The following is a 23,418-nucleotide window of genomic DNA, read 5'->3' as shown; positions in this document are numbered from 1 at the left end:
TTCATATTAATTCCTTTACCTTGTTTTTGCTTTATTACATCTTCTACATCATTTTCATCTTCATGTCATTTTCTTTTGTTAGGTTTTTTTTTTTTCTTTGTATTTTGTCTGTTATTTGCTGGTGAATACACTGAGGCATCATCTTTTTTGCATTGTTAAAGTTGATATAACACATTTAAGGTGAAATCAGTCCTGATGTGAGGAAGATTCTCAATGACGTAAAATGAATTTAACTGACAATTCACCTCAGATATATTAAAATTACAATAACAAGTCTATTTTAAGTTTATTTTGTTGGTTGCAAAGGGAAAAAGTTGTCGGGGAAAAAAAATAGTAAAGTACAGATATATAGAAATTTCACTAAGTCAAGTAATGAAGTATTTGCACCTCCAGGGTTTTTTTTAAAGTGAGCCTCCAGCGCTGAATGTGGGCCCTGGATGTGAAATACCCTAAAAATATCCTCCTTCCCCTCACCACCTCCTTCCCTCTGAAGAGTCTGTTCTCCGTGCAGGCGGAGATCATTGGCATGTAGCTCATTAAAGCGGGGGAAGAGGATGGAATGACAGTTAATCAACCCTCCCGGGGCTGCCGTCCTTGCCGTCATGCCACATTGAGCCCTATATCACGGTTTCACAAGCAGATTTATACCTGAGGCGTCCTGGTGGCTCGTTTGGCCAAGGCATTCGGTCATGTCAGAGTGGATCCAGAGCTCAAATCCAGCCCAGGGCCTCTGTCGCATGTCATCACTTTTTCCCTCTGTCTTTTCTTCTGCGAATATCCAAAAAGTCATCTTAAATTTCTTTCACAACGCCATAAGGAATCCTCCTGTGTAATTTCTGCTGTTCTACGGTATCTGGGTGAAATGCGCTGAAATGCAGCCAGTTTTTTTCTAATCAGCGCGTCGACTTTTTCACCTCGCAGCAGTGCTCGTATCAATTTGTCAGCGCTGTAATAACACCTCCCTCACTCTGCCCTAAAGCAATAGTTTATTATCTGGATTGATATCACAATATATTAGCAAACAGTTCAGGTTGGTACATCTGCAGTTTGGGCTCCTCTCAGCGATCTATCAATTCTAAATGACTGTCGGCCTCTCAAAACCTTTCATCTGTTCTGAAAATTGTGTTATTGGGCCCATAGTTTGAAAGGTCCATTAGGGTAGAGGAGAATCTAATTACAGATATTTTTCATTAGTGTGTAATCACCTGGAAATGAGAATCGCCATGTGGTTGAATTAGGTATTTTTATCAACAGAGGGAGCAGGTCATCTCTATGAAATCCACAGTGTTACAAACCTATTCATGTACCCACCACTGTGAGAAAATATACCTGCCATTTAGGATTACAAATAATACTAGATTCACTTTCAGTGAAATTCTTGATTAAGTGATTGGCCCATAGAATATTGGAAAAAGGCACAAAAAAACCAAAAAAGAAATATGACGCTTTAAAAATAGGTAAATATAGGTTAACTACAGTCAGGGCCATTGACCACAGACCAGTGGAGTTAACCTTGAATCTTTTTGTGCTTCAAAACCCAGAGGTATTCAGTTTACATTCGATATTCAGAGGAGAAAGGAAACTAGAAAATAATTTAAAGATAAGAAGCAGTCATCAGTTATCACAAGGTTATCAATTAGTTCAATACTAAAACCTCTACTGGGTGAAATTCTGGCTGTTTTTTAATTCTACAATACACTTTTTTTTCTTAATACCATTTTTATGTGTTATTTTCAACTGATTTGTACTGACTCCATGCAAGACAAGTAGCATTCTTAGAGGTATTTGTTATTATAAAACCAGACCAAAACACAGACGATGATGAAACAACTCATGGTATGAATCTATTTTCTGATTTCTGTCATGACGATTCTCTTTGAAGAGAATTCTGAAAAATGGTGCACTGGGTAAATTATACCAGTTAGTGGTTTTGGGAATAAAGTAACATCTTAATTATTTTCTTTGTTGATTATTCTGTTGAGTATTTTCCCAGATGATTTCAGTTTCACTGTCTTACACTACGGTGCAGTGTTTATCACTGGGTGCTAATGCTAATGCTAGGTGCTATGTGTGTATTCGGATGAGTTAAACGTAGAGACCAAATGTCCATACAGGGATAATAAAGTGAGTTAATCTTTTTTTTTTGTTTGTTTGTTTTTGGGGTTTTTTTTTTACATCTTTTGTTTGCTTTTTTTATATTTCATACGTTATTTTAGTGTTAACTTTTCTACAGCATTTTTATCTTGTTATATGGTTACATCTTTTACATTGTTTTTGTCTTTTATATTTTCATCCTGGTAACATTTTCACACATCTTTTATATCTTTTAGGTTTTTATTCTCTAGTCTTATGCATAACTTTCATTTTGTTGTATTTAGTGGAATTTTGAAGTTGCTTGGTTGGTAATGCTGATCATTGTTTCCCAGAGCCCATGATGCCATCCTCATATGCCTTGTTTGGTCCAAAACCACAAGGATATTCAGTTCACTGTCCTAGAGGAGGTTCACATTGAAGAAGCTGGAATCAAATAATACTGGCTTTATAATCCAACAGCCCAAAGGTCCAGTGGACTATTGGTATCAGTTGTCTTCCGTCCATCCATAAACAATTTTTCAAGAATCTTCTTAGAAACCATCTGTCAGAATGATTTGATATTTGTTGTGGAACATCTTTGGGATAAGGTCTACCAAGTTCTTTCAGAGAATTGGGAAATCTTGATTTTTTATAGATTTTTGGAATTTTTTAAATCCCCATTGGTTTATAATGGGACACATTTCAAAATGTTATAACTTCAAAACAGTTGAAGATATTGATATAATTACTATTGGCAATAGATTAGGAAGTCACATATGGGCTTTCATTTGGCACCATGATCTCTGACCTTGAGTGACCTTAAAAGGTCTAACGAATGTCATTAATTTCTTTAAATATGCCATTGGACTGCAGGACCTATGGTCCTATTTTTTATTCTCAACAACTTGTTCAGACCAATTACTGATTATCAAAGTGGTTTAATAGCTGATTGGTATAGTAGTCGACAGCTAATCAGTTAATAGTGGCAGCTCTGGTTTACAGTGACCTCGAGGAGTTCAAGTGTTACTATTTGAATCATTAAAATTGGAGCTAATTGATTAACTGTTTAACCAGTGCAGCTCCAGGTGCTACTTTCTAACCGTGATGAGCCCACTAGCAGTTTATGACAAAACAACATGAAAATAAGTTAAAAACACAGGGTGTCAGCATCAGCCACATTGTTATTTTTTGGATTAGTGCATCCCAAGCACTGAACTCCCATCACAAACGATTTGGAAACAACTAGACTTACAGTATGTGTTCGGCCCGAGCTGTCACTTGGATTTGGATAAAGCTCAAGAAAAACAGACATTCGCCTGAAGCTACAACGCCTTGATACGTTAAGGATCCATTCATGCAGAAATGTGGCTATAAGCCTGTAAAAGCCCCATCATTGAAGCTGTAGCAGGATTAGTGTGGAGCAGTCAGAGCCCCCACCGCTGCCGCTGAAGCTCAGGGAATGTGTTTCTGCCGCCGTCACCTCATACAGAAGTGGAATCAATAGAGGAGCTGGTGTGGATTCATACCGGCTGGTTGTGTATCAACAGTCGGGCCGGGGGTCACTGAGCCCACCATGATCACCGCTGATTTACAGCCGCCAACAGACTTTACCGCGCTGTCGATAAAGATGTCCTCCGCGCCGTACGTCATCTGATACAAGCTTCACTTCAGACCACAGGAATGATGGAGCGCCGTTTGCTTGAATTATGGCTTTTCTGTGGTTTCCGCCGGTTGTAATAAAATTCCCATGCATGCTGATGAGCCGCGGTGGTCGACTGGAGGGTTCTCCTACATTTTAGACTTGGTCAGGTAATTGGATGTCAGACAGCACCGCCCGGCTGGTTGTGTAAACATGCCGTCCTAATAAATAAAATATCACATACAAATGGAGAGTTATGCTGCTCTCACCTGTTTCCTATCAGACTGACTTCACAGTGGACTGTGTGGACATTTGTGGTTATTATTTGAACTCTTTCAGTTTGAATTTTGTTGTCAGTTGCGTAAGTTGTTTTAGTTTTACTTTCATTTTCAGGAATTCATTAGTTGTAGTTGAATCTATTTGTCTTATTGTTAGTTTTTTTCTCAGATATCATGAGGGCAGCCTTGGCTTTTAGAAACAGATAAGATGAAAAATGCATGAAATATAATTTAAAAAACAGGTCATTAATGGTTGGATGTTGTACACAGCAGTTTGTTTTTGTTGTTTTGGTGGATTCTTTTAACCCTTTATAGGGCACTCTGAAATACTCTGAAATTCAACATTTCAATTTCAGTGTGTTATTGGAGGACATAACAAGACTTTATTACTTTTTTAGTGTTATTTAGAACATCATGGTCAATGAAATTACCATATGTGGTTCCTTACCCAAAAGTGTCAAATAAATAAATAAATAAATAGATAAATAAATTTTTAAAAAGAAGTAAATAGAAAAAAATACAAGAAAAATACATGTAAGGTGAAAGTAACATAACTTGTAGAACATTAGACCAGCATAAGTGCTGGTCCAGACCCCTGTCCACATCCACATGATCCCTTTGAGCATCATTCCTTACATTAGTATCATTACTGCATGGTACCGAACAAAGCAGGTACACTCACTGTTCATGCAGAGGTGGACCTTACAGACCCTGTAGACCACATTGGACCTTCCAGACCCTGTAGACCACATTGGACCTTAAGGACCCTGTAGACCACATTGGACCTTCCAGACCCTGTAGACCACATTGGACCTTCCAGACCCTGTAGACCACATTGGACCTTAAGGACCCTGTAGACCACATTGGACCTTACAGACCCTGTAGACCACATTGGACCTTACAGACCCTGTAGACCACATTGGACCTTACAGACCCTGTAGACCACATTGGACCTAACATTGTTGACTCACTGTAACTGTTGCTGTCACCGTCTTGTAATGTGTGCGGAAATGACCAAAAATAGTCACTTGCCCGTTAAAAGGTTAAATAATATGCTCTAAAGACAGGGTCTGACATGTGACATTACCTGTTTTGTAGTCATGTCTTACATATATTGATCATGTGACTCGTCTATATCTACACCATCTTAGAAGCCGACCTTTGACCTTTCCCAATGAAAGCCTTGATCTGTTTTTACTCTGAGTAGATATTGACAGATCTGTGGTCATATGATGCACAGGATGTAGTTTTCTTCTTATCTGTTCAGTAGAGTTCACCAGACCTGCTGCTGCTTTAGTTGTGAATCAGACTGAGTCCTTTTCTATCCGTCATGTTGTGTGTCATCATTTCACCTCTGGAACAGAAGAACTACATACCATGGGATTTTTTCCACGAAAACACTTTTCATACATTTGCACTCAAACACACAAATTTCCCACAGTGAATACTTCTTAAAACAGCATTTAACACACACTTCAGTTTCTTACGTCTTAGATCTATTCACACTTTGTATCTTGAATAATTTGTCTTATTGTTTGTACTTGTTGAGAAGATTTCATTTTAGAGTTTTTAGTCTCACCTGTTTATTATTCATCTTTTTTTTCTTTTATATCAAACAAACTAATTAAATAAATAGAACTGATGAAGAAACTACTCAACTCCTCTGCTGTCAGTCGACAAACAGAAACTAAAAGACATAACATTCCAGTCTTTTCTTTTATCTACTGAATCTTATCTTGGATCTTCTTAGACTATTTGTCTCGTTGTTTATACATGTTTAAGCACCATGATTTAGAGAACCATTTAGAGTTTGTAGTCTCATCTACACATACTTTGTCTTTTTTTTTTTTTTTTTTAATTGTGCCAATTTATAAATAAAACTAATCAAGAAACTACTCTGCTCCTCTGCTGTCGACGGACAAACTCACACAAAATGACCTAAAGTCACCAACAGGAACTTTTAGATTTTGTGAGGGTCTTGGGCAGAGCTGGGAAATTAAAAAAAAAAAAAAAGAAAAAAGAAAAATATTATGGATGATGTTTGATTTAAATTGTTTGTTTGGTTGTAAGAACCAAAGACAATACATGATTGAAAAACAGTCTTTCTTTACAAAAACTGTATTCCATATGTGACTGGAGAAACACATTCACAATTAATATATTCAGTCTGATCACAATCAAGGGTACCACAAAGGGTGCACATATAGATAAAAGATAATAATGCTCTATCAAAAAATCAGACAGGCCATTTTATTTGTCTGATATTTCTCTTTTAAAGTCCAGCATATTTTTGTATTATGGTGTCTACTAAAAATTTCGCAGGCTTGTACCCCTGTCAAATCAGAAATTATTGGATGTACGGACACTCCAGCCTAATAGCCTCCATATTTAATGCCTACAAAGACATACAAATGTTTCAGCCCTCAGGATAATCATGCATTGTTTATTGCATAGATGTCATGCTGAAAAATTCCATATATTGACAGAAACAATAAAATTAGACCCACATATTTTGAATATGGTGCACGGACACTACTTGGTGTACGGACTCTACAAGATTGGAATGGAAATTTGGCTTACCACATGGTCGCATCTGTTAGATCTGTAACTAAGTCTTCCTGGTACAGGAGTAAATAAACATTTGTGAACAAGTTATAACAATATATCTATAAGGCATATACGCCATATTATTGGTGGAAGTATACTGGTGTACGGACACTACATGAATTTTGGTGAACAACGCGCCGTTGAAAACATGCGGTTCGATGTAAACATCCATTTGCCACATGGTTACCAAATTTTCTGCAGCCAGGGAGCAGACCAAAATCTGTCTAGTTGTGCATATTTAGTCATAATAATACTTAAATAACAGGTTCCCATTCTATTATTACAATTAAAGGGCTGTAAAAGAAAGGTTTTCAGGACAAAATGGTTGATTTTCTTAATACTGAAAATAAGAATTGACAATCAAACAGCTGTTCAACAAAATTGATCAATAAATGAAAAACAATGTGATGTGTGTATTTTGTAATAAAAAAGACACAGGAGTTGAGTAGTAATTATTTATTGTGTTACAAAACATTATGTACTATAATTTTGCTCTCTTATAACAATAAAATTGTGCACGTGTTCACGCTCATTGGGTCACCATTTTATCAGTTTTTATCCGATTTTCTTCAAATTTGGAGGATTGCAAGATCTAGTAATAAGATGGCCAAAGAAACATTTTGGGAATGGTTTTGGGGAGATCTTTTTGCAATACTGATTAATAACTGATGCAAATATACTTGTACACCTTGATTGTAATCAGGTCAATTACAAGTTTGAAGACAGGTCTCCAGGGGAATAATTAAAATTTTACAGTTTAGGTGCTTTTCACAATTTCCAGAGAGCAAAACCTTGATTAATTTAAATAATTCTTTCCACTGCCCCATGTACAACTTTTATTACCTCATTGAAGGATCATTAATGCAACAACAAAATGCATCATATTCACATTTGATCAGTGTAACATATAAACCACTGGTGATCTGTGTCTGTGTTTTATTCTCACAGGATAAACAGTCTGTTTTTACATGAATTTCCTGACATTATTCTCTGGTTCTCATGTCAAGGGCTGGTTGATCACATACAGATGACTGTTGAAAGACGTGTAGACAAATGTTCTGTACTGTATCCTGTCATGCATGTCATCCATCTCATTATTTTTTTAGATGATGCTTCTCTGAAGGATTGAAGTTTGCTCTTTCAGTGAAAATCCATGTCATATCGCAACATGAGCCTTCTGAATTTACACATAAGACACAAAAAAAATTTTAATGTATCATCACCAGTGCAGCCTCAACAGTTGTCAGCAAGGAGACGGAAAGAAGAAATACTTAGGGGAAACAAAAACATTGGAAATGACTTCAAATCACAGAGCTGTTGAATCACACAGGTCAAGGTCACGTTTATTTATATAGTACATTTAGAACATGCGCCCAAAGTTGTAGATAAAAATACAAGATATGATAAAACTAGTAAAAATAAAAATAAGAACAAATATGAAATACACTAAAACTGATAAAAACAGATACACAACTAGAAGCACTCGGAGAGCGCAGACCTCCGCCAAGGCTGATCAGTGGCCCCCCCCGTGGGCCCCCCCACCCCCGATCACCACCAAAATTTAATCATTTCTTCCTTATCCCATTTCCAACAAACCCTGAAAATTTCATCCAAATCTGTCCATAACTTTTTGAGTTATGTTGCACACTAACGGACAGACAAACAAACAAACAGACAGACAAACAAACAAACCCTGGCAAAAACATAACCTCCTTGGCGGAGGTAATAATAGGATAAATAGCATCTAAAACACAACCAGAAGATAATACAGATAAAAGTCACTTGTATTAAAAGCCAGTGCAAATAGAGTCATCTTTAAAGGAAGTCGAAAGTGCTCGGTGGACTATGCACATGTGATTTGTTGGGGTAGAGTGTTCCAGGGCTTCGGACCTGAACAGAAAAGGCTCCGTCACCTTTAGTCTTTAGAGGGTTTTTAGAACATCTAAAATCAGATGATGTGAGGACCGTGTTTCTGTAGTCAGAATGAGCATGTTTAAAAGCTCTGAAAGGTATGGGGAAACCAAACCATTCAGGCACTTACAATATACAATACAATCACACAGGACTAATAGGATTACATGACATTATCTGTGTTTGTTGTATTTTTACTTTTCAGATAACAGACATTAGCATTTAAAGGGGTCATATTTATCCAAACCCACTTTTATTAGTCTTTGGTTCATTTATTTGTGTATTTGGACCCTAATAGTTCATAAAGTTTGAATTTGAACCCTCCAGGTGCTGCAAAGCTATCTTTATATTCATTTTGGCAAAAATCGAGTGGATTTCTACAACCTGTTTTAATTCTTGCTTAATTTGTTACGTTTTATAACTACTTACGTCACATTTGCACATATAAGGTCAAGACTTCTGGTGAACATTCCTCCAAGTACGACAGTTGTTAATCAGCAGCAGCAGTTGTAGTAAAAACTGAAAATATGTCCAAACTTTGAGCCAATTACCTAAACTGTTCAGCTGTTGGTTAAACGGGACAGAGCAGCACAGCCAACAACCTGGAGGGGGCGGGGCCTGAAGTGGCTCATGCATTTAAAGGGCCGGCACTCCCAACCACCTTTCTGGTGTCATTGCTCAGAAATAGGGTTGAAGATGGACCTGTGGAGTTGAATTAACCCGTTTAACCCTGACCATATTTTCAGGGGGAAAACGCCTAAAAAGACATACCCAAAGTAAATGAAGAATTACTCCACAATAATAAGGTTCATATGGATGTTCTTGGTGTCTGTGGACATTTAGAGACCTCACAGAATCTATTCCCATTGTCTAAAATATTGTATCTATTCCTATGCCTGAGTAAGCTGTAACAAACTAAAAGAGAAATTAGAATTTTTTTATCCTCACCTGTTTTTTTCCGGCTGGATTGATGATGATATGCATAAATTAATTGTTCGTGTCGGAGATTTTTAATAGCGTATATTTCACCCCACAAAGTTTAAAAATCATGTTTGAACATTAAAGTTTGCACTTTTGATATACTTTTATTAACATTAGGGTCTAAACTTTGAGCAAAAGTTGAAAAAAAACATCCATTGTCCTGATTTATTATATTTTTATAGTAGATGAATATTAATATAATTTTTCGGCCCACGGGCGGGCTGATCGGGCTAAAGAATTCAGACCCAAGCAGAGCATTTACAGTTTATGTAGGCCACAGGGAAGTGTTTGAAAATGCATAATTCCATTTAACAAAGCAAAATATCACTCCTTTAATCAGGATTATTATCTCTACTTTCATTACAAATCAGCAGATGTCCTCAGGTGTTACTAGTCCAGTGTCTGTTTTGACTAAACCTGAGGACGTGTTTGTGTGAAACGGTCAGTGCAATATGTGTGTCATTCATTATTTGTTGTTGTTGTTGTTGTTTTGCAGCTGACCCGCTGGTTGGAAGCATCGCCACACAGTACCTGACCAACAGAGCCGAGCACGACAGGATAGCCAAACAGTGGACCAAACGCTATGCCACATAGAGCCGCACTACGACCTCCGACCTCCGACCCCACGACCCCGCCCACACACACACACACACACACACCCCGACGCCCCCCCCCCCCCCCCTCGGAAATCTATGGAAGCACACCCACCCACCCAAACAGCCACCCCCACCCCAACCCCCAGAAACGAACTGTTATTTGTTCCATGCTGACTTGAAAAGCTTCTTTTTTATACAGAGTCTATTGGGATTGTATTTTCCAATACACTGAATGTTGATATGGTCATGAAAAGCTTTAATACTGTTATTGTTCTTGTCGATGTTGTTGTTCTTATTGTTATTGCATTGTTTATAACATTGTCGCCACCCCGATCCACTTATCTAAAAGTTCCTGTTTCATGTGATGGTTTCATGTAAAAATGCGTTGAACAGAGTGAGTGCATTTAGTGAGTTTCCTTTCTTTTCCGTGGTTTTACAGCTCATGGTCAATATTAGTGCATGGCATCAGGACCTGTGTTCATGCAGTGGACATGTAGTCACCGTAATGTGTCTGTCCCGGCAGGTTTTCGGCATGGAATGAGCCCATCACCATGTATGACGATAGTGCTAGTTTGCTGTACATTTAATGCCTTGTGAGAATACATACTCATTGAATACTCAATTAAACACTGGCTGTAATGTGAAAAAAAAACAAAACCCGTGTCTCCATTTGTTAGTGAATAACGTTCGGTGGGTGTGTTTGCATTTGCTCATTCCTCCGACCACTTCCTGTTCGAAATGAGTCGTCATGGGCTTACCACAGACAGCAGAATGATTCAACCGTGGATAACATCAAAACTCACAGCAGCGCGGTGTGTTCGAGTGCATTTGTAAGAAATCAGGTTTGGAAACACCTAATCTTATTATTTTTGAGATGCACATGCATGTTCTTTGTGTTTATATGTAATAAGTTACATAATTTAGGAAGATTTAAGATTTATAGATGTGCAGATATTGGTACAAAAACGTTATTATTCATCAAACTTTCACCTCAGGCAGTTAAAGTAGATTTAGAATAAAATACATCCTCTGAATTCTATGGTTTTACATATGAGTATATAATATAAAATCATCTGTTTATCAGGTTCTGAAATTATTTAAATTGAGTGACACTAACAACACTTTATATTAAGCTCCTTGTAATAATCAGTAATTAATTGATTAGCCCCTTGTTACACCCTGTGAGATGTTAATAAAAGTAATTCCATATAAATCTTAATACAATTACTTATTATTGCATATTACATAAATGTGATAATTATGCTTTTGCTAACACAAAGACATGTAATAAGCAGTAATTAACAGTTAATTAGCTCTTTTTAGACCTCATATGGTGTTCATACACATAAATAAATATTGAAAATGTGTTTTATTATTGCACACTAGATAAATGCGTTAACCATGCATTTACTAACACTTACTTAGATCTGTATTAAGCAGTAACTAACAGGTAATAAGCCCCTTGTTAGACCATATAAAATGTTAATAAACATAAATAATGGCGTAGAAGTGTTAATAAAATCATGTAGTATTGCATATTACATAAATATGTCAATTATGCTTTAACACATGCACTTGTTATAAGCTGTAATTAACAGTTAATTAGCTCTTGTTTGACCTTATAAGGTGTTGATTAACGTAACTCCATATAAGTGCTAGTAAAAGCATTTATTATTGCGTATTATGTAAATCTGTTAGTTATGTTTCAATAACAGTTCTATGGATGTGTATTAAGCAAAAGAAGCCCCTTGTTAGACTGCATAAGATGTTAATAAGCATAAATAACTCCATGTAAGTGCTAATAAAAGCATTTTTTATTGTGTATTACTGAAAGTGTTCATTTTGCTTTTACAAACACTTAAACAGACTTACTAAACGCAATAATTAAAGTAAGGAAGCTGCTTGTTCGACCTTATAAGCTGTTAATAAACATAAATAACTCTATGTAAGTGTATAAAAGTAAAAGCATAATTAGCATTTATTTTATACGCAATGATAAATGCTTTTATTCAAACTTAATTAAAGCTTTGACTTAATTATGCTTCTTAACCTCTTTCAAGGTCTAACATGGGGCTTATTAACTGTTAATTGCTGCAGAAGGGCATAAAATCACCCGTTATCCTAACATTAAGTGTAAATTAAACACCAGATTCTGTGTCATTGTTTTATTCAACAAACTCAAGCCAAACTGGAGAAGCAGTGCATGAAAAACTAAATATGACCTTACTGCCTCCATAGGAATTCAGATGGTAAGTACTATCCACATGTAACTGGTCACCAACAAGTGGAATACACAGATTAAAGTATCATGACACACACACAAAAAAAAAAATCTCTCAGTGTGACTTAGATTTACAAAGTCGTATCTGAACAAACCTCAAGAATTATGCATGAATGAGACCAAAGTGGAGATGTTAAACACAGCGTATGAGGAAAAACACCCCATTCAAACTGCCAAATATTATTATTGGGAGCAAGTTTGAAACGTTTTCATCTTCGGCTAACATAATTAAAGCTGCGTAGCGTTGAGGAGCAGTTATTCACTTAATAAAATGTGATGTTCCTCTGCAGACGCTGCTTCTGCTACTCAGACAGACGCTAAAAAGCCTCAACAGGAAGTGTGAAAAGACCCAAGCTCAGGTACAGAGTTAAATGAGTTGTGAAACATCCTGTGTGAAAGTCAGACGAACCTGAAATAAACCATTAGTGTTAGTGAGTTAAACCTGAATGTGTTCAAACGCCACCGCTGTGTGTCTTACGTTCAACAGACCTTCAGTGGTTGAAACTGTGTTTATTTTATGAAACAAGATACCAGATATTATCATGTTCATGTAGAGTCATAACAGTGTGTGGAAGTAAATACACAAATGACATTTGAACGTAATATCTCAGACGGTGGTGACTCAGATCATCTGGCGCTGAGGTTATCTTGTTCTATATTTTTACTGTGCATTAATGTCTGAATGAACTTGAACTCATGCACTGCAAAAAAAAAGGGGGTATCTAAAAACAAGATAAAAACACTAAATCTAAGGAAAAAGGTACTTAAAACAAGTGAAATATCTGTCCATGCAGCCAGATAATTTCACTGGACAAGATTTCTTAACCCATAAAGACCCAGAGCTACTTTTGTGGCAGTTCCCCCAGTTGATTTTTACCTCCGCCAAGGAGGTTATGTTTTTGCCAGGGTTTGTTTGTTTGTTTGTCTGCTTGTCTGTCCGTTAGTGTGCAACATAACTCAAAAAGTTATGGACAGATTTGGATGAAATTTTCAGGGTTTTTTAGAAATGGGATAAGGAAGAAATGATTAAATTTTGGTGGTGATCGGGGGTGGGGGGGCCCACGGGGGGGGGGGGCCACTGATCAGCCTTGGCGGAGGTCTGCGCTCTCCGAGTGCTTCTAGTTCTCCATATTTAACATTTCTTAAGTGATTTATCACCATTTATTGTAATATTATCTTATTTATTTGGCATTTTTTCAGCTAAAAATCAGGTGTTTTCCTATATTTAATTCACTGATCATGTAGATCACAGGTGTCAAACATGTGGCCCGGGTGCCAAATCTGGCCCGCCAAAGGTTCCATTCCGGCCCACAGGATGAAAGTGCAAAAATGAACCTGAACAGTCCAGGTTGTTAAAATCATTTTGGTTCAGGTTCCACATACAGACTAGTGTGATCTCCTGTAAAAATAAAAACACAATAAACCCATAAATAATGACGACAAATTTTCTTTCTGAAAAATAACGTGGAAAAAAATTGAAGTGAAAAAAATAACATTTCACTGTGAAAATATTTACATTTACAAAACTATTCTTTCACAATAAAATGCAAATAAATACATAAATAAAAACAAAGATGAACAACCCAAAATATGCAATTTGAACAATATTCTGCCTGTTACTAAATGTTTGGTGCATTTATGGACCCACTGTGATCTGTACTTGTGTTAATAATAATAACAGATGGAATATTGTAGAAATTGTTCAAATTTTAGTTCCAAACTCCAAAATTTTAACAATATTCTGCCTGTTACCAAATGTTTATGTAACACTGTGTGTAAATGTACATGTATAAATAATAAGTCGAGGCATAATATTGTTAAAATTGCAAAAATTTTTCAAATGAAATTTCTGTTTTTTCAGGTTATTCACATCTTTTTTTGGAAAATGTAAATATTTCCATAATTTAATTGGGGTTTTTTTTGTACTAAAACAAAAAGAAAAACTTGGATTTGTCATTATTTATAGGTTATTAAGTCATTATTTTACTGGTTTGGCCCGCTTGAGATCAAATTGGGCTAAATATGGCCCCTGAACCAAAATGAGTTTGACAGCCCTGATGTACATGTTCATTAAAGCTGAGATTAAAGTTCAGGGTTATATGAAAAAAAGAGAAAACTGAAGAAAAAGACTACAATAGAATAGAATAGAATAGAATAGAATAGAATAGAATAGAATAGAATAGAATGCCTTTATTGTCACTATAAACATGTACAATGAGATCTAAAAAAGCAGCTCCTTTCAGTGCAAACATATAGAATAAAAAATGATAGATTTCAATAATAAATACAAAAAAAGTGACTTTTTCAGCTAAATCTATCATTAGCTGAACATAAAACAAGTGTGTCCATCCACTGTCACTTATTAAACTCCATTGGTTTTACTGGTGAATCAATGTTGTAGAAGATGATGGTGTTTCCACGGTAACTACAGAGCCTCTGAACGTCCAAATGGGTCATATCTGATGACCATGAAAAGACGAATAACTGTATTTTACACCAATTATTTACATGTATTGATAGGATTAGTGGATCAGCAGGTATTAAACAGTTTAGATCAGTAGATAATTTAGGTCGCCAGTGAATGTTTGGATCTTTCTGGGTTAAATTAAAGTTGTTAAATCTAGAAGTAAGCATGTCTACAGATGTATGAACACTTAACCCATAAAGACCCAGTGCTACTTTCCCAAATGAATTTTTCTCTTTATTTTACCTTTCTTGAATAATTTATCACCATTTACTATAATATTATCCTCTGTGTTTTGCATTTCTTCAATAAAAATAATGCGTTTTCCCATATTTAACATACTGATCATGTAGATGTTCATAAAAGCTCAGGTTAAAGTTAATTGTCATAATATCAAAAACCGAAAAAAATGAAGAAAATGTGACTTTTTCAACAAAATTCATCATTAACTAAACATAAACCCAGTGTGTTCATCCACTGTCATTGATCCAACTCCATGGATTTTACTGGTGAAAGAATGTTGTAGAAGATGACGGTGTTTCCATGGTAACTACGGAGCCTCTGAATGTCCAATTGGGTCATATCTGATGAACATGAAAAGACGAATAACTGTATTTTACACCAATTATTTACATGTATTGACAGGATTAGTGTTTGTAAAGTTATTAAACATTTTAGATCAGTAGATGTTTTGGTCACTGAAGGCTGTTAAGGTCTTCCAGGGTTAATTTTCATGTTAAATTCACACTTAATCTTATCTAACATAAGATACAGCCTTTAACTGGAGACATAAATATTTATAATGTACAGTATCTGGGCTGTTTTCAGATCAACACCCTTCATGACACACACTTAGAAAAACATGTCAGGAGTTGAAATAGATCTACGTTTTTACTGATTCTTCCACTTCTCAACATGTCTTTATGTCATTTTTACGTGTTTTAAATCATTTTCATCTGTATCTTTTTACATTTTTTTTTTCCTTTAGCAACTTTTACATCAGTTTTCTGGTCTGTTCTGTCACATAGATTTGTACTTTTTGGTTTTTATGTTATTTGTCTCATGTCTTCATTATAGTTTTCATCTTATGTGTTTGTCATTTTCATATTATTACATCTTTTTAGTCATTCTCATCTTTACCTTTTCACATTTTTTCGCCCAGGTTCATTTTTAACATCAGTTTTCTGATGTTACATCTTTGTTACATACATACTTTTTCCATGACTTTAACATTGTTTGTCATTTTCATCTTTTTTTCTTCTAGATTCTTCTTTTTTACAGTGTGTATTCTGTCTTGTTACATCTTTTTTTTTTTTTTTTTAACTTTTTTTTTTTTGTCTCTCATTCATCTTATGTGTTTAACATTGTTTCCATCTTGTTACATGTTAGATGTTGTATTGTCTTATTACATCTTTTCTGTCATTTTCATCTACATTTTTACACCGTTTTCCTCTAGTTACATCTTTTACATCAATTTCTGGTCTGATCTGTCACATTGATTTTAACTTTTTTTTTTTTTAATTTTACATTTAACATTGTTTCCATCTTGGTACAAGTTTTATGTCTTTTTGTTTTATTGCATCTTTTCTGTCATTTTCATATTATTACATCTTTTTAGTCATTCTCATCTTTACCTTTTCACATTTTTTCTTCTAGGTTCATGTTTAACATCAGTTTTCTGGTGTTACATCTTTTTTACATATATACTTTTTCATGACTGTAACATTGTTTGTCATTTTCATCTTTTTTTCTTCTAGCTTCATCTTTTACAGTGTGTATTCTGACTTGTTACATCGTTTTTTGTTTGTTTGTTTTGTTTTGTTTTTTTACTTTTTTTTTTATCTCGTTCATCTTTTTATGTGTTAATATTGTTTCCATCTTGTTACATATTAAATGCTATATTGTCCTATTACATCTTTTCTGTCATTTTCATCTACATTTTTACACTTTTTTCCTCTAGTTACATCTTTTACATCAGTTTCTGGTCTGATCTGTCACATAGATTTTAACTTTTTTTTTTTTTTAATTTTATTTACATTTAATATTGTTTCCATCTTGTTATATGTTTTATGTCTTTTTTGTTTTATTGCGTCTTTTCTGTCATTTTCACGTATTTACATCTTTTTTATGTATTTTTATCTTCACTTTTTCAGTTTTTCTTGTAGCTTTACGGAATTGCAGATTTTTACATCATTTCTGTCTTGTTACATCTTCACTTTTTTAAAATTTTCTTTCCTTTTATTCATCTTGTTACATGTTAAATGTTGTATTGTTTACTTGTGTCTTTTTATGTAATTTTAATCTACATTTTTACACCATTTTCCTCTTGTTACATCTTTTACATCAGTTTTCTGGTCTTGCATATTTTTATTTATTTATTTTTTAATCTCTTATTCATCTTGTTCTGTGTTTAATATCATTTTTTCTTGTTGCGTCTCTTCTGTTATTGCCTTGTTTTTACACTGTTTATGTTACTTCTCTCTTCTTCTTTTCCTGTTATCCATGGGATCAGAAGCCGATACAGACAAACCCAGATTTCCTTTAATTGTGGCTCATACTTCATGAGGACAAGGAGGCCTCACCATCATCATCATCATCATCATCATCATCATCATCATCATCATCATCGTCACCGCTCCTCCTGAAAGGGTCTGATGAAGAGGAGTCACGGTGAGAGGTCGGTGATCAATAGGAGTGAAAAGGCCAGAGTTTCCCAGTGAATAAACAAACACTGTCTCTGCATAAAAACATCTGTAATAAAGCAGTGAAGGAGGTTGAAGCGGAGACGAGACATGATCTAATGTCTAAAGGAAGATTACTGCAGTAGTTAAGAGTGTTTTAGTAAAGGACAGAATCAAGTACATAAACACATACAAGCCGGTAGACATAGTCACTCTAATAAATTTAGTAAATTATAAATGCAAAATGTGATAAAAAAAAAAAAAAAGTGTAAGAAAGTAAATAACAAAAAATAAACTCTGTACACATATAAACTCTATATACAGTTACTACATAAAGTCTCATAACCAATCACAGCTGTTTATCTGTATCAATTTATCTTCAAACACTGACATTTGTCCCTGAACGCAACATGAGCCACTTATTCTGTACCAGGACTTTCTTTTTCCTCTTTTTTTTTCAGTTTGCCCTCACTGCAGATCTTAAGTCAGTTCATTGGTCAAAAAGTCATCTTAAGTCACAGTAGAACCGTTCTTGATTAAATATGGAAATAAATCTGTGCCATCAGCTATTGAATATTTGTATTTCGCAAGAATTTTGTTTGAATAGTTGGATTTTGTAAACAGAATTTTTTATAGTTGATTTTTTTAAATAGTTAAATGTAAAATTATTTTACACATAGAGTTTCATCTGAATTCAATTTTTTAAAAAAATAATTAAATATTCTCAAATACAATGCATTTTAAATTAAATAAATTTTAAAAATTCAATATTGTTTGGACATCTTGACGAGGCAAAACCAAAGGAGTAATGAGCCACTTGGTAGCAGCGCACATATGCATCAATCAGGTGAATCTTTGCACCTGCGCTGCTACCTGAGCATCATGTGATCTTCAGCGCGATGCATAATTGGGTAAAAGCTAGATCAAGAGGCTTGATACCCAGTTATGAAATTCTGTGTTAAAAAAAAAATTGAAACTCAAATATTCAATAGAAAAAACTATAAAAAATGTAATCTATGAAATACAACTATTCAATATCTAATGGCACAGATTTACTTCCATAATATACAGCTTGATTTTGCCAAATATATATTATTGAAGAAAAAAAAAGTGCAACTTTACAGTTATGGCCAAAATAATAAGAACACCTAACAGATCTGAAAATATAGAAATTATGTGCTTCTGAAACAAAATGAGTTAGATTTTACATCTTTAATAAGATGCTTTGGAAACAAATGACAAAAAAGCTGGTTGTGTAATGTTTTCTACATATACAGTATAATATAATGTTATTAACAAACAGTGGAGGCCAAAATTATTAGAATATCTGAGAGATCTGACCTATTTTTTGCCTACAAAACCTGATTTAACTTCATAATGTTCTTGAAATATGCAGATGGTTCCATTTAATAAGCATTTTAGAGGAAAATGTCAACAAAATTAGCCCATAAAATGAAATAAAATCATCTATTGCAATGATATTTGTTGCATTCGTTACTGGTTTTGTAGCCCTGCCCCTTTTTTGTAATGCAACACCTGAGTTCGATGTGTCCCAGTACTTTTGTCTGTATAGTGTATGTTTATAGAAACCCACTAAATGACAAAGTTTCAGCAAATTTTTAATGTTATAGCTAATGGTTTCAACAGTTTTTTTTTTTTTCTTTTTCAGAAAATAGAAAATATAATACAATTCACGAGTGGAATATTGTCTTTTATCTGGTATATAGGTTTTTATTAATTTTTTAAATTCAGATTGTGATTTGAAACAAGAATTGTAGCTATTGCTGCTGGAGAAAATCCACAGTGTGTCCCAGGTGTAGTCAGATCCCAGGTGTTTTCAGGCAGGAAGGGGTTAAATACATGATTGACAGGTGTAAATACCAATACCTGTTAATATATTTCCCGACCTGACAGAAGACTGCAGAGGAACGTTGTGTTCCTGCAGCTTTAGATAAAGGTTCAAGTGAATTAACAACAGATTTTAGGTTTTATTGCATTTGATAAAATGTCCCAAATTTTCTGGAAATGTTTCCAACATTAAACCAGAACAACCACAGTGATGAAGCGGACAAACCTGTGGGTGAAGACCATTATTCGTTTTAAGGTTTTCTCCTTTAACAAACTGAACCAGGTCTTATTTCCGTCTGGAGAAGCCACTTTAACTGCTTAAGCCTTGACGTCATGCTATGAAATTTCAATAAACATGCCACTTAATAATTGAGTAGACGTTTCATGGCACTTTGTTTAATGTTTATTTAACCTACAACACATTTCAGACGTCGGGGCTCTTTATCAAAGCGTATAACGGCCTTTTAAAACTGTCACTCTTGGTTGCTGTGTTTTAGTGTTGGGTAGTAACTCAGGCTAATGGCTAACAGTAGCCTCGCTTTATGACTTCCAGCCAATCGGCCTCGGAGCGAGATTACGTCGTGTTTTTGTCGTCGACTCACATCCGCTGCCTCTGGGAAGTTATTTATCGTGTTTTCCAACAGATAACTGCTCTGTACTTGAGACGGTGGATTAGCTTTTGCTTTTGACCACTTTCATAAAGTCAAAAATCATTCTTTATGAGTGTTTGTCATTAATATTCTAATCCAGGGGTGTCAAATATATGGCACACGGACCAAAACCGGCCCGCCAAAGGGTCCAATCTAGCCTGTGAAGTGCAAACGTCACACTGAAAACATTAACAGTTAAGGATGTTAAGACCATTTAACGCTTTCATGCATGAATTATGAGAACCTTAATTAAGTTTTTTTTTTTTTTTTCCTGAGTGTTTTTATTCCTCTTAAAGCATGAAAAAAATGCAACTGATTTTTTATGAGCCTATTTTTCATGGAGTTACAAAAATGTTCTCTCAGCTGGACAACATGCATTTAAGATAAGATAAGATAAGATAAGATAAGATAAGATAAGATAAGATAAGATAAGATAAGATAAGATAAGATATTCCTTTACTGATCCCACAATGGGGAAATTCACAGTGTTGTCAGCAGCAAAACATACACATACACGTAAAACAAACAGTCATATAAATTTGAATAAAAAAGTGTTTAAAAGGAGAGTGCAAATACGGTTTGATATGAATGTAGTGCAAATGGTTATAAATATAAAAAAATATATATAAATACGGATTTGAATATATACAGATTTGGACAGGTGCGGTTCTGGATATATAAATATGGTGCCTAAAGACAGTGATGCATATAGACAGTGATGGACAACATAAATGGAATGGAGGGAGGGTTGTTATTACACCACATATGTAGACCACATTTAAATTTAGAAGCAAAGAAATATGCATTTACTGATATACTGAGAAAACTATGAAATAAAAAAAACATTTTTAATGCTGCTAATCTGATGTTTTCTCACATTTTAACATACCTGCAAGAAAATAATATGCGAAAAAAACATAATTTAAAAAAACAAACAAGCAAAACAAAACTTAATTACAGTCTAATAACAATTTTTTACACTCAGACATGATCAGGTTTATCAAGATCAGCAAAGTTATAGTAATGGTATGAATTACAGTGTATGAGATGATGCATAGGCGTCCACTGTGTTGGCTGATATGGAACTAAAACAACAAAATCCATGAATATACAAGAGAACAGCTGTAGAATAACTGTCAACTGTAGTGACCACTATGCATGAAAGGGTTAATTCCAAACTCCAAAATTTTAACAATATTATGCCTGTTATTAAATATTTTATGCTTTCGTAGATTCGATCTGTGATGTAAAAAGATAAGTTTAGGCAAGAATTTTGTGTTTTTTTCAGGTAATTCGCTTTTTTTCTGAAAGGATAGTTTATAAATGTAACTAGTTGCATAATTCACAACAGTGAAAAAAGTTGAATTACAGTATGAAAATGATTTTAAAAGAAACGTTTTCATAAGAAATTAAGCAAAATAAGTGCAATTTTAACAAAATCATGCCTCAAACATTCCATTTTCATGTCATGTTACTTTTTGTGCTAAAAAAACAAAGGAAAATTTGGAGTTGTCATTATTTATAGGTTATTTTATTATTATTTTACTGGTCTGATCCACTTGAAATGATATTGGGCTGAATGTAAACCCCTGAACTAAATGATTTTGACACTCCTGGTTTAATCCCAACATCTGAAAGAGAAATTTAGTGTATTCTCTGGATGAACTGTCATAAATTTCACTTTTTACCATCAAATCTCTGCACACAACATTGGAAATGAACAGAAAAGGTGGAAGTAGAAGAAGCATTCACACCCATGTAGATTAAATAAAGTAGAAATACCACAGTAGACAAATACTCCATTATAAGAAGTTTAAATAGTACTTAGGTAAAAGTACAGAAGTATGTTCAGTAAAATTATTTGAAAGAACCAAAAGCAGAAGTAGGATCTGTTCACTCTGCAGAATGACTCTTTTCAACATTATATGATGAATACACGTACGAGCGTTTAGAGTGGAGTCACTTCAGATCATGTTTGTGGATCAGTCGTAAAATACTGCATCAAATCATAGATAATTTATTTTCATTTATTTTATTTATTTGTGTCCACAATGCTGGCCCATAGAATTTTTTAAATGTTAAATCTCAGAAAACGGTTTGACAGATGATCTTCACAGTTGATTTGTGGCTAAAGGTCAAAGGTCAAGGTATCCATGACCCAGTTGTGGATCTCCAATATTTTATACAAGGTAGAAAGTGAGAGGGGGAAAAAACAGAGCTAAAGCCGAGCCCACCTGGGTGTCATTAAGCTAATAGTTCAGATCCTTCCACTGGAGGATTCATAAATATGTTTCAGCTGCAACAAGTTCTTCAACCAGAACCATAAAAAGAACTGAACTAAGAGCAGATCTGGACTGGTCTAAAGGGCTCAGAGGCCTGCTTCTGGTACTCCTCCCTGGACCCTGGTTCCTAGTCATGATCCCAGTCTAGATCCCGGTCCTGATCCTCTTCCCTGGTCCTGGTCCCTGTTCCTGATCGCAGCCTGGGTCCAGGTCCTGATTTTGGTAAGTGGTTCCTGGTCCCTTCTTCTGGTCTTGATCCTGGTCCTGATTCTGGTCTAAATCCAGGTCCCTAGTCCTGTTCCTGATCTCTGGTCCTGATCCTCATCCTGGTCCTGGTTCTGGCCCATGATCCTGGTCCTGATCCAGTGCCTGAACCTCTTCCCTGGTCCTGGTCCTGATCATGCCCTGGGTCCTGGTCCTGATTGTGATCCATGGTTCTTAGTGCCTGGTCCTGATTCTGGTCTAAGTCCAGGTCCCTGTTCCTGTTCCTGTTCCTGTTCCTGATCTCTGGTCCTGATCCTCATCCTGGTCCCTGGTCCTGATCTTGGTTCTGGTCCATGATCCTGGTGCTGGTGCTGATCCAATTCCTGAACCTCTCCCCTGGTCCTGGTCCTGATTATAGTCTGGGTCCAAGTCCTGATAGTGATCCATGGTTCCCGTTCCCTTCTTCTGGTCTTGATCCTGGTCCTGATGCTGGTCAAAGTTCAGGTCCCTAGTCTTGTTCCTGGTCCTCAACCTCATCCTGGTCCAGATCTTGGTCCCTGCTCCTGGTTCTGGTCCATGATCCTATAATAGAACAGTCTTTATTGTCATTGTAACATGAAACATGTACAACGAAATTAAAAACAACAAAATTCCCTGGTCCTGGTCCTGGTCCTGGTTCTGGTTGCTGATCCTGGTCCTGATCCCTGGTTCGGGTTCAAGTTCTGGTCCATGATCCTGATCCATTGTCCCTGGTCCTGCTCTTGGTTCTGGTTGCTGATGCTGGTTCTGGCTCAGGTCCCTGGTCCTGGTCTACAGTGAACTGGACCCAGTGGCTGTGTTGGTTTCCATTCTCTGTTTTAACTCCGTGTCCGTGGGTCTTCATCCTCTGTGGACTCGGACTCACACACTGTTCATGGACACAG

The 23,418-nt window shown here is 35.5% G+C and overlaps 2 protein-coding genes across 2 annotated transcripts in view; both read left to right on the top strand.

The window, feature by feature from the left end:
* Window positions 1-10,738, top strand: part of LOC115427856 (ubiquitin-conjugating enzyme E2 E2-like) — a 111,623-nt gene extending 100,885 nt beyond the window's left edge. Inside the window, exon 6 of the mRNA XM_030146564.1 lies at window positions 9,986-10,738. Coding sequence (XP_030002424.1) covers window positions 9,986-10,083 — 98 coding nt within the window. The 3' untranslated portion in view covers window positions 10,084-10,738. The remainder of the gene's footprint in view (window positions 1-9,985) is intronic.
* A 6,635-nt stretch (window positions 10,739-17,373) lies between these two features.
* ube2e1 (ubiquitin-conjugating enzyme E2E 1) overlaps window positions 17,374-23,418 on the top strand; it is a 36,690-nt gene continuing 30,645 nt past the window's right edge. Inside the window, exon 1 of the mRNA XM_030146560.1 lies at window positions 17,374-17,507. Within this exon, the coding sequence (XP_030002420.1) occupies window positions 17,485-17,507 (23 nt within the window). The 5' untranslated portion in view covers window positions 17,374-17,484. The remainder of the gene's footprint in view (window positions 17,508-23,418) is intronic.

The sequence above is a fragment of the Sphaeramia orbicularis genome, chromosome 11 (assembly GCF_902148855.1).
Source record: "Sphaeramia orbicularis chromosome 11, fSphaOr1.1, whole genome shotgun sequence".
In the NCBI taxonomy this organism is placed as follows: domain Eukaryota; kingdom Metazoa; phylum Chordata; class Actinopteri; order Kurtiformes; family Apogonidae; genus Sphaeramia; species Sphaeramia orbicularis.
Note: the sequence above shows the minus strand (reverse complement) of the source record. Positions and strands in the feature narration are given on the sequence as shown.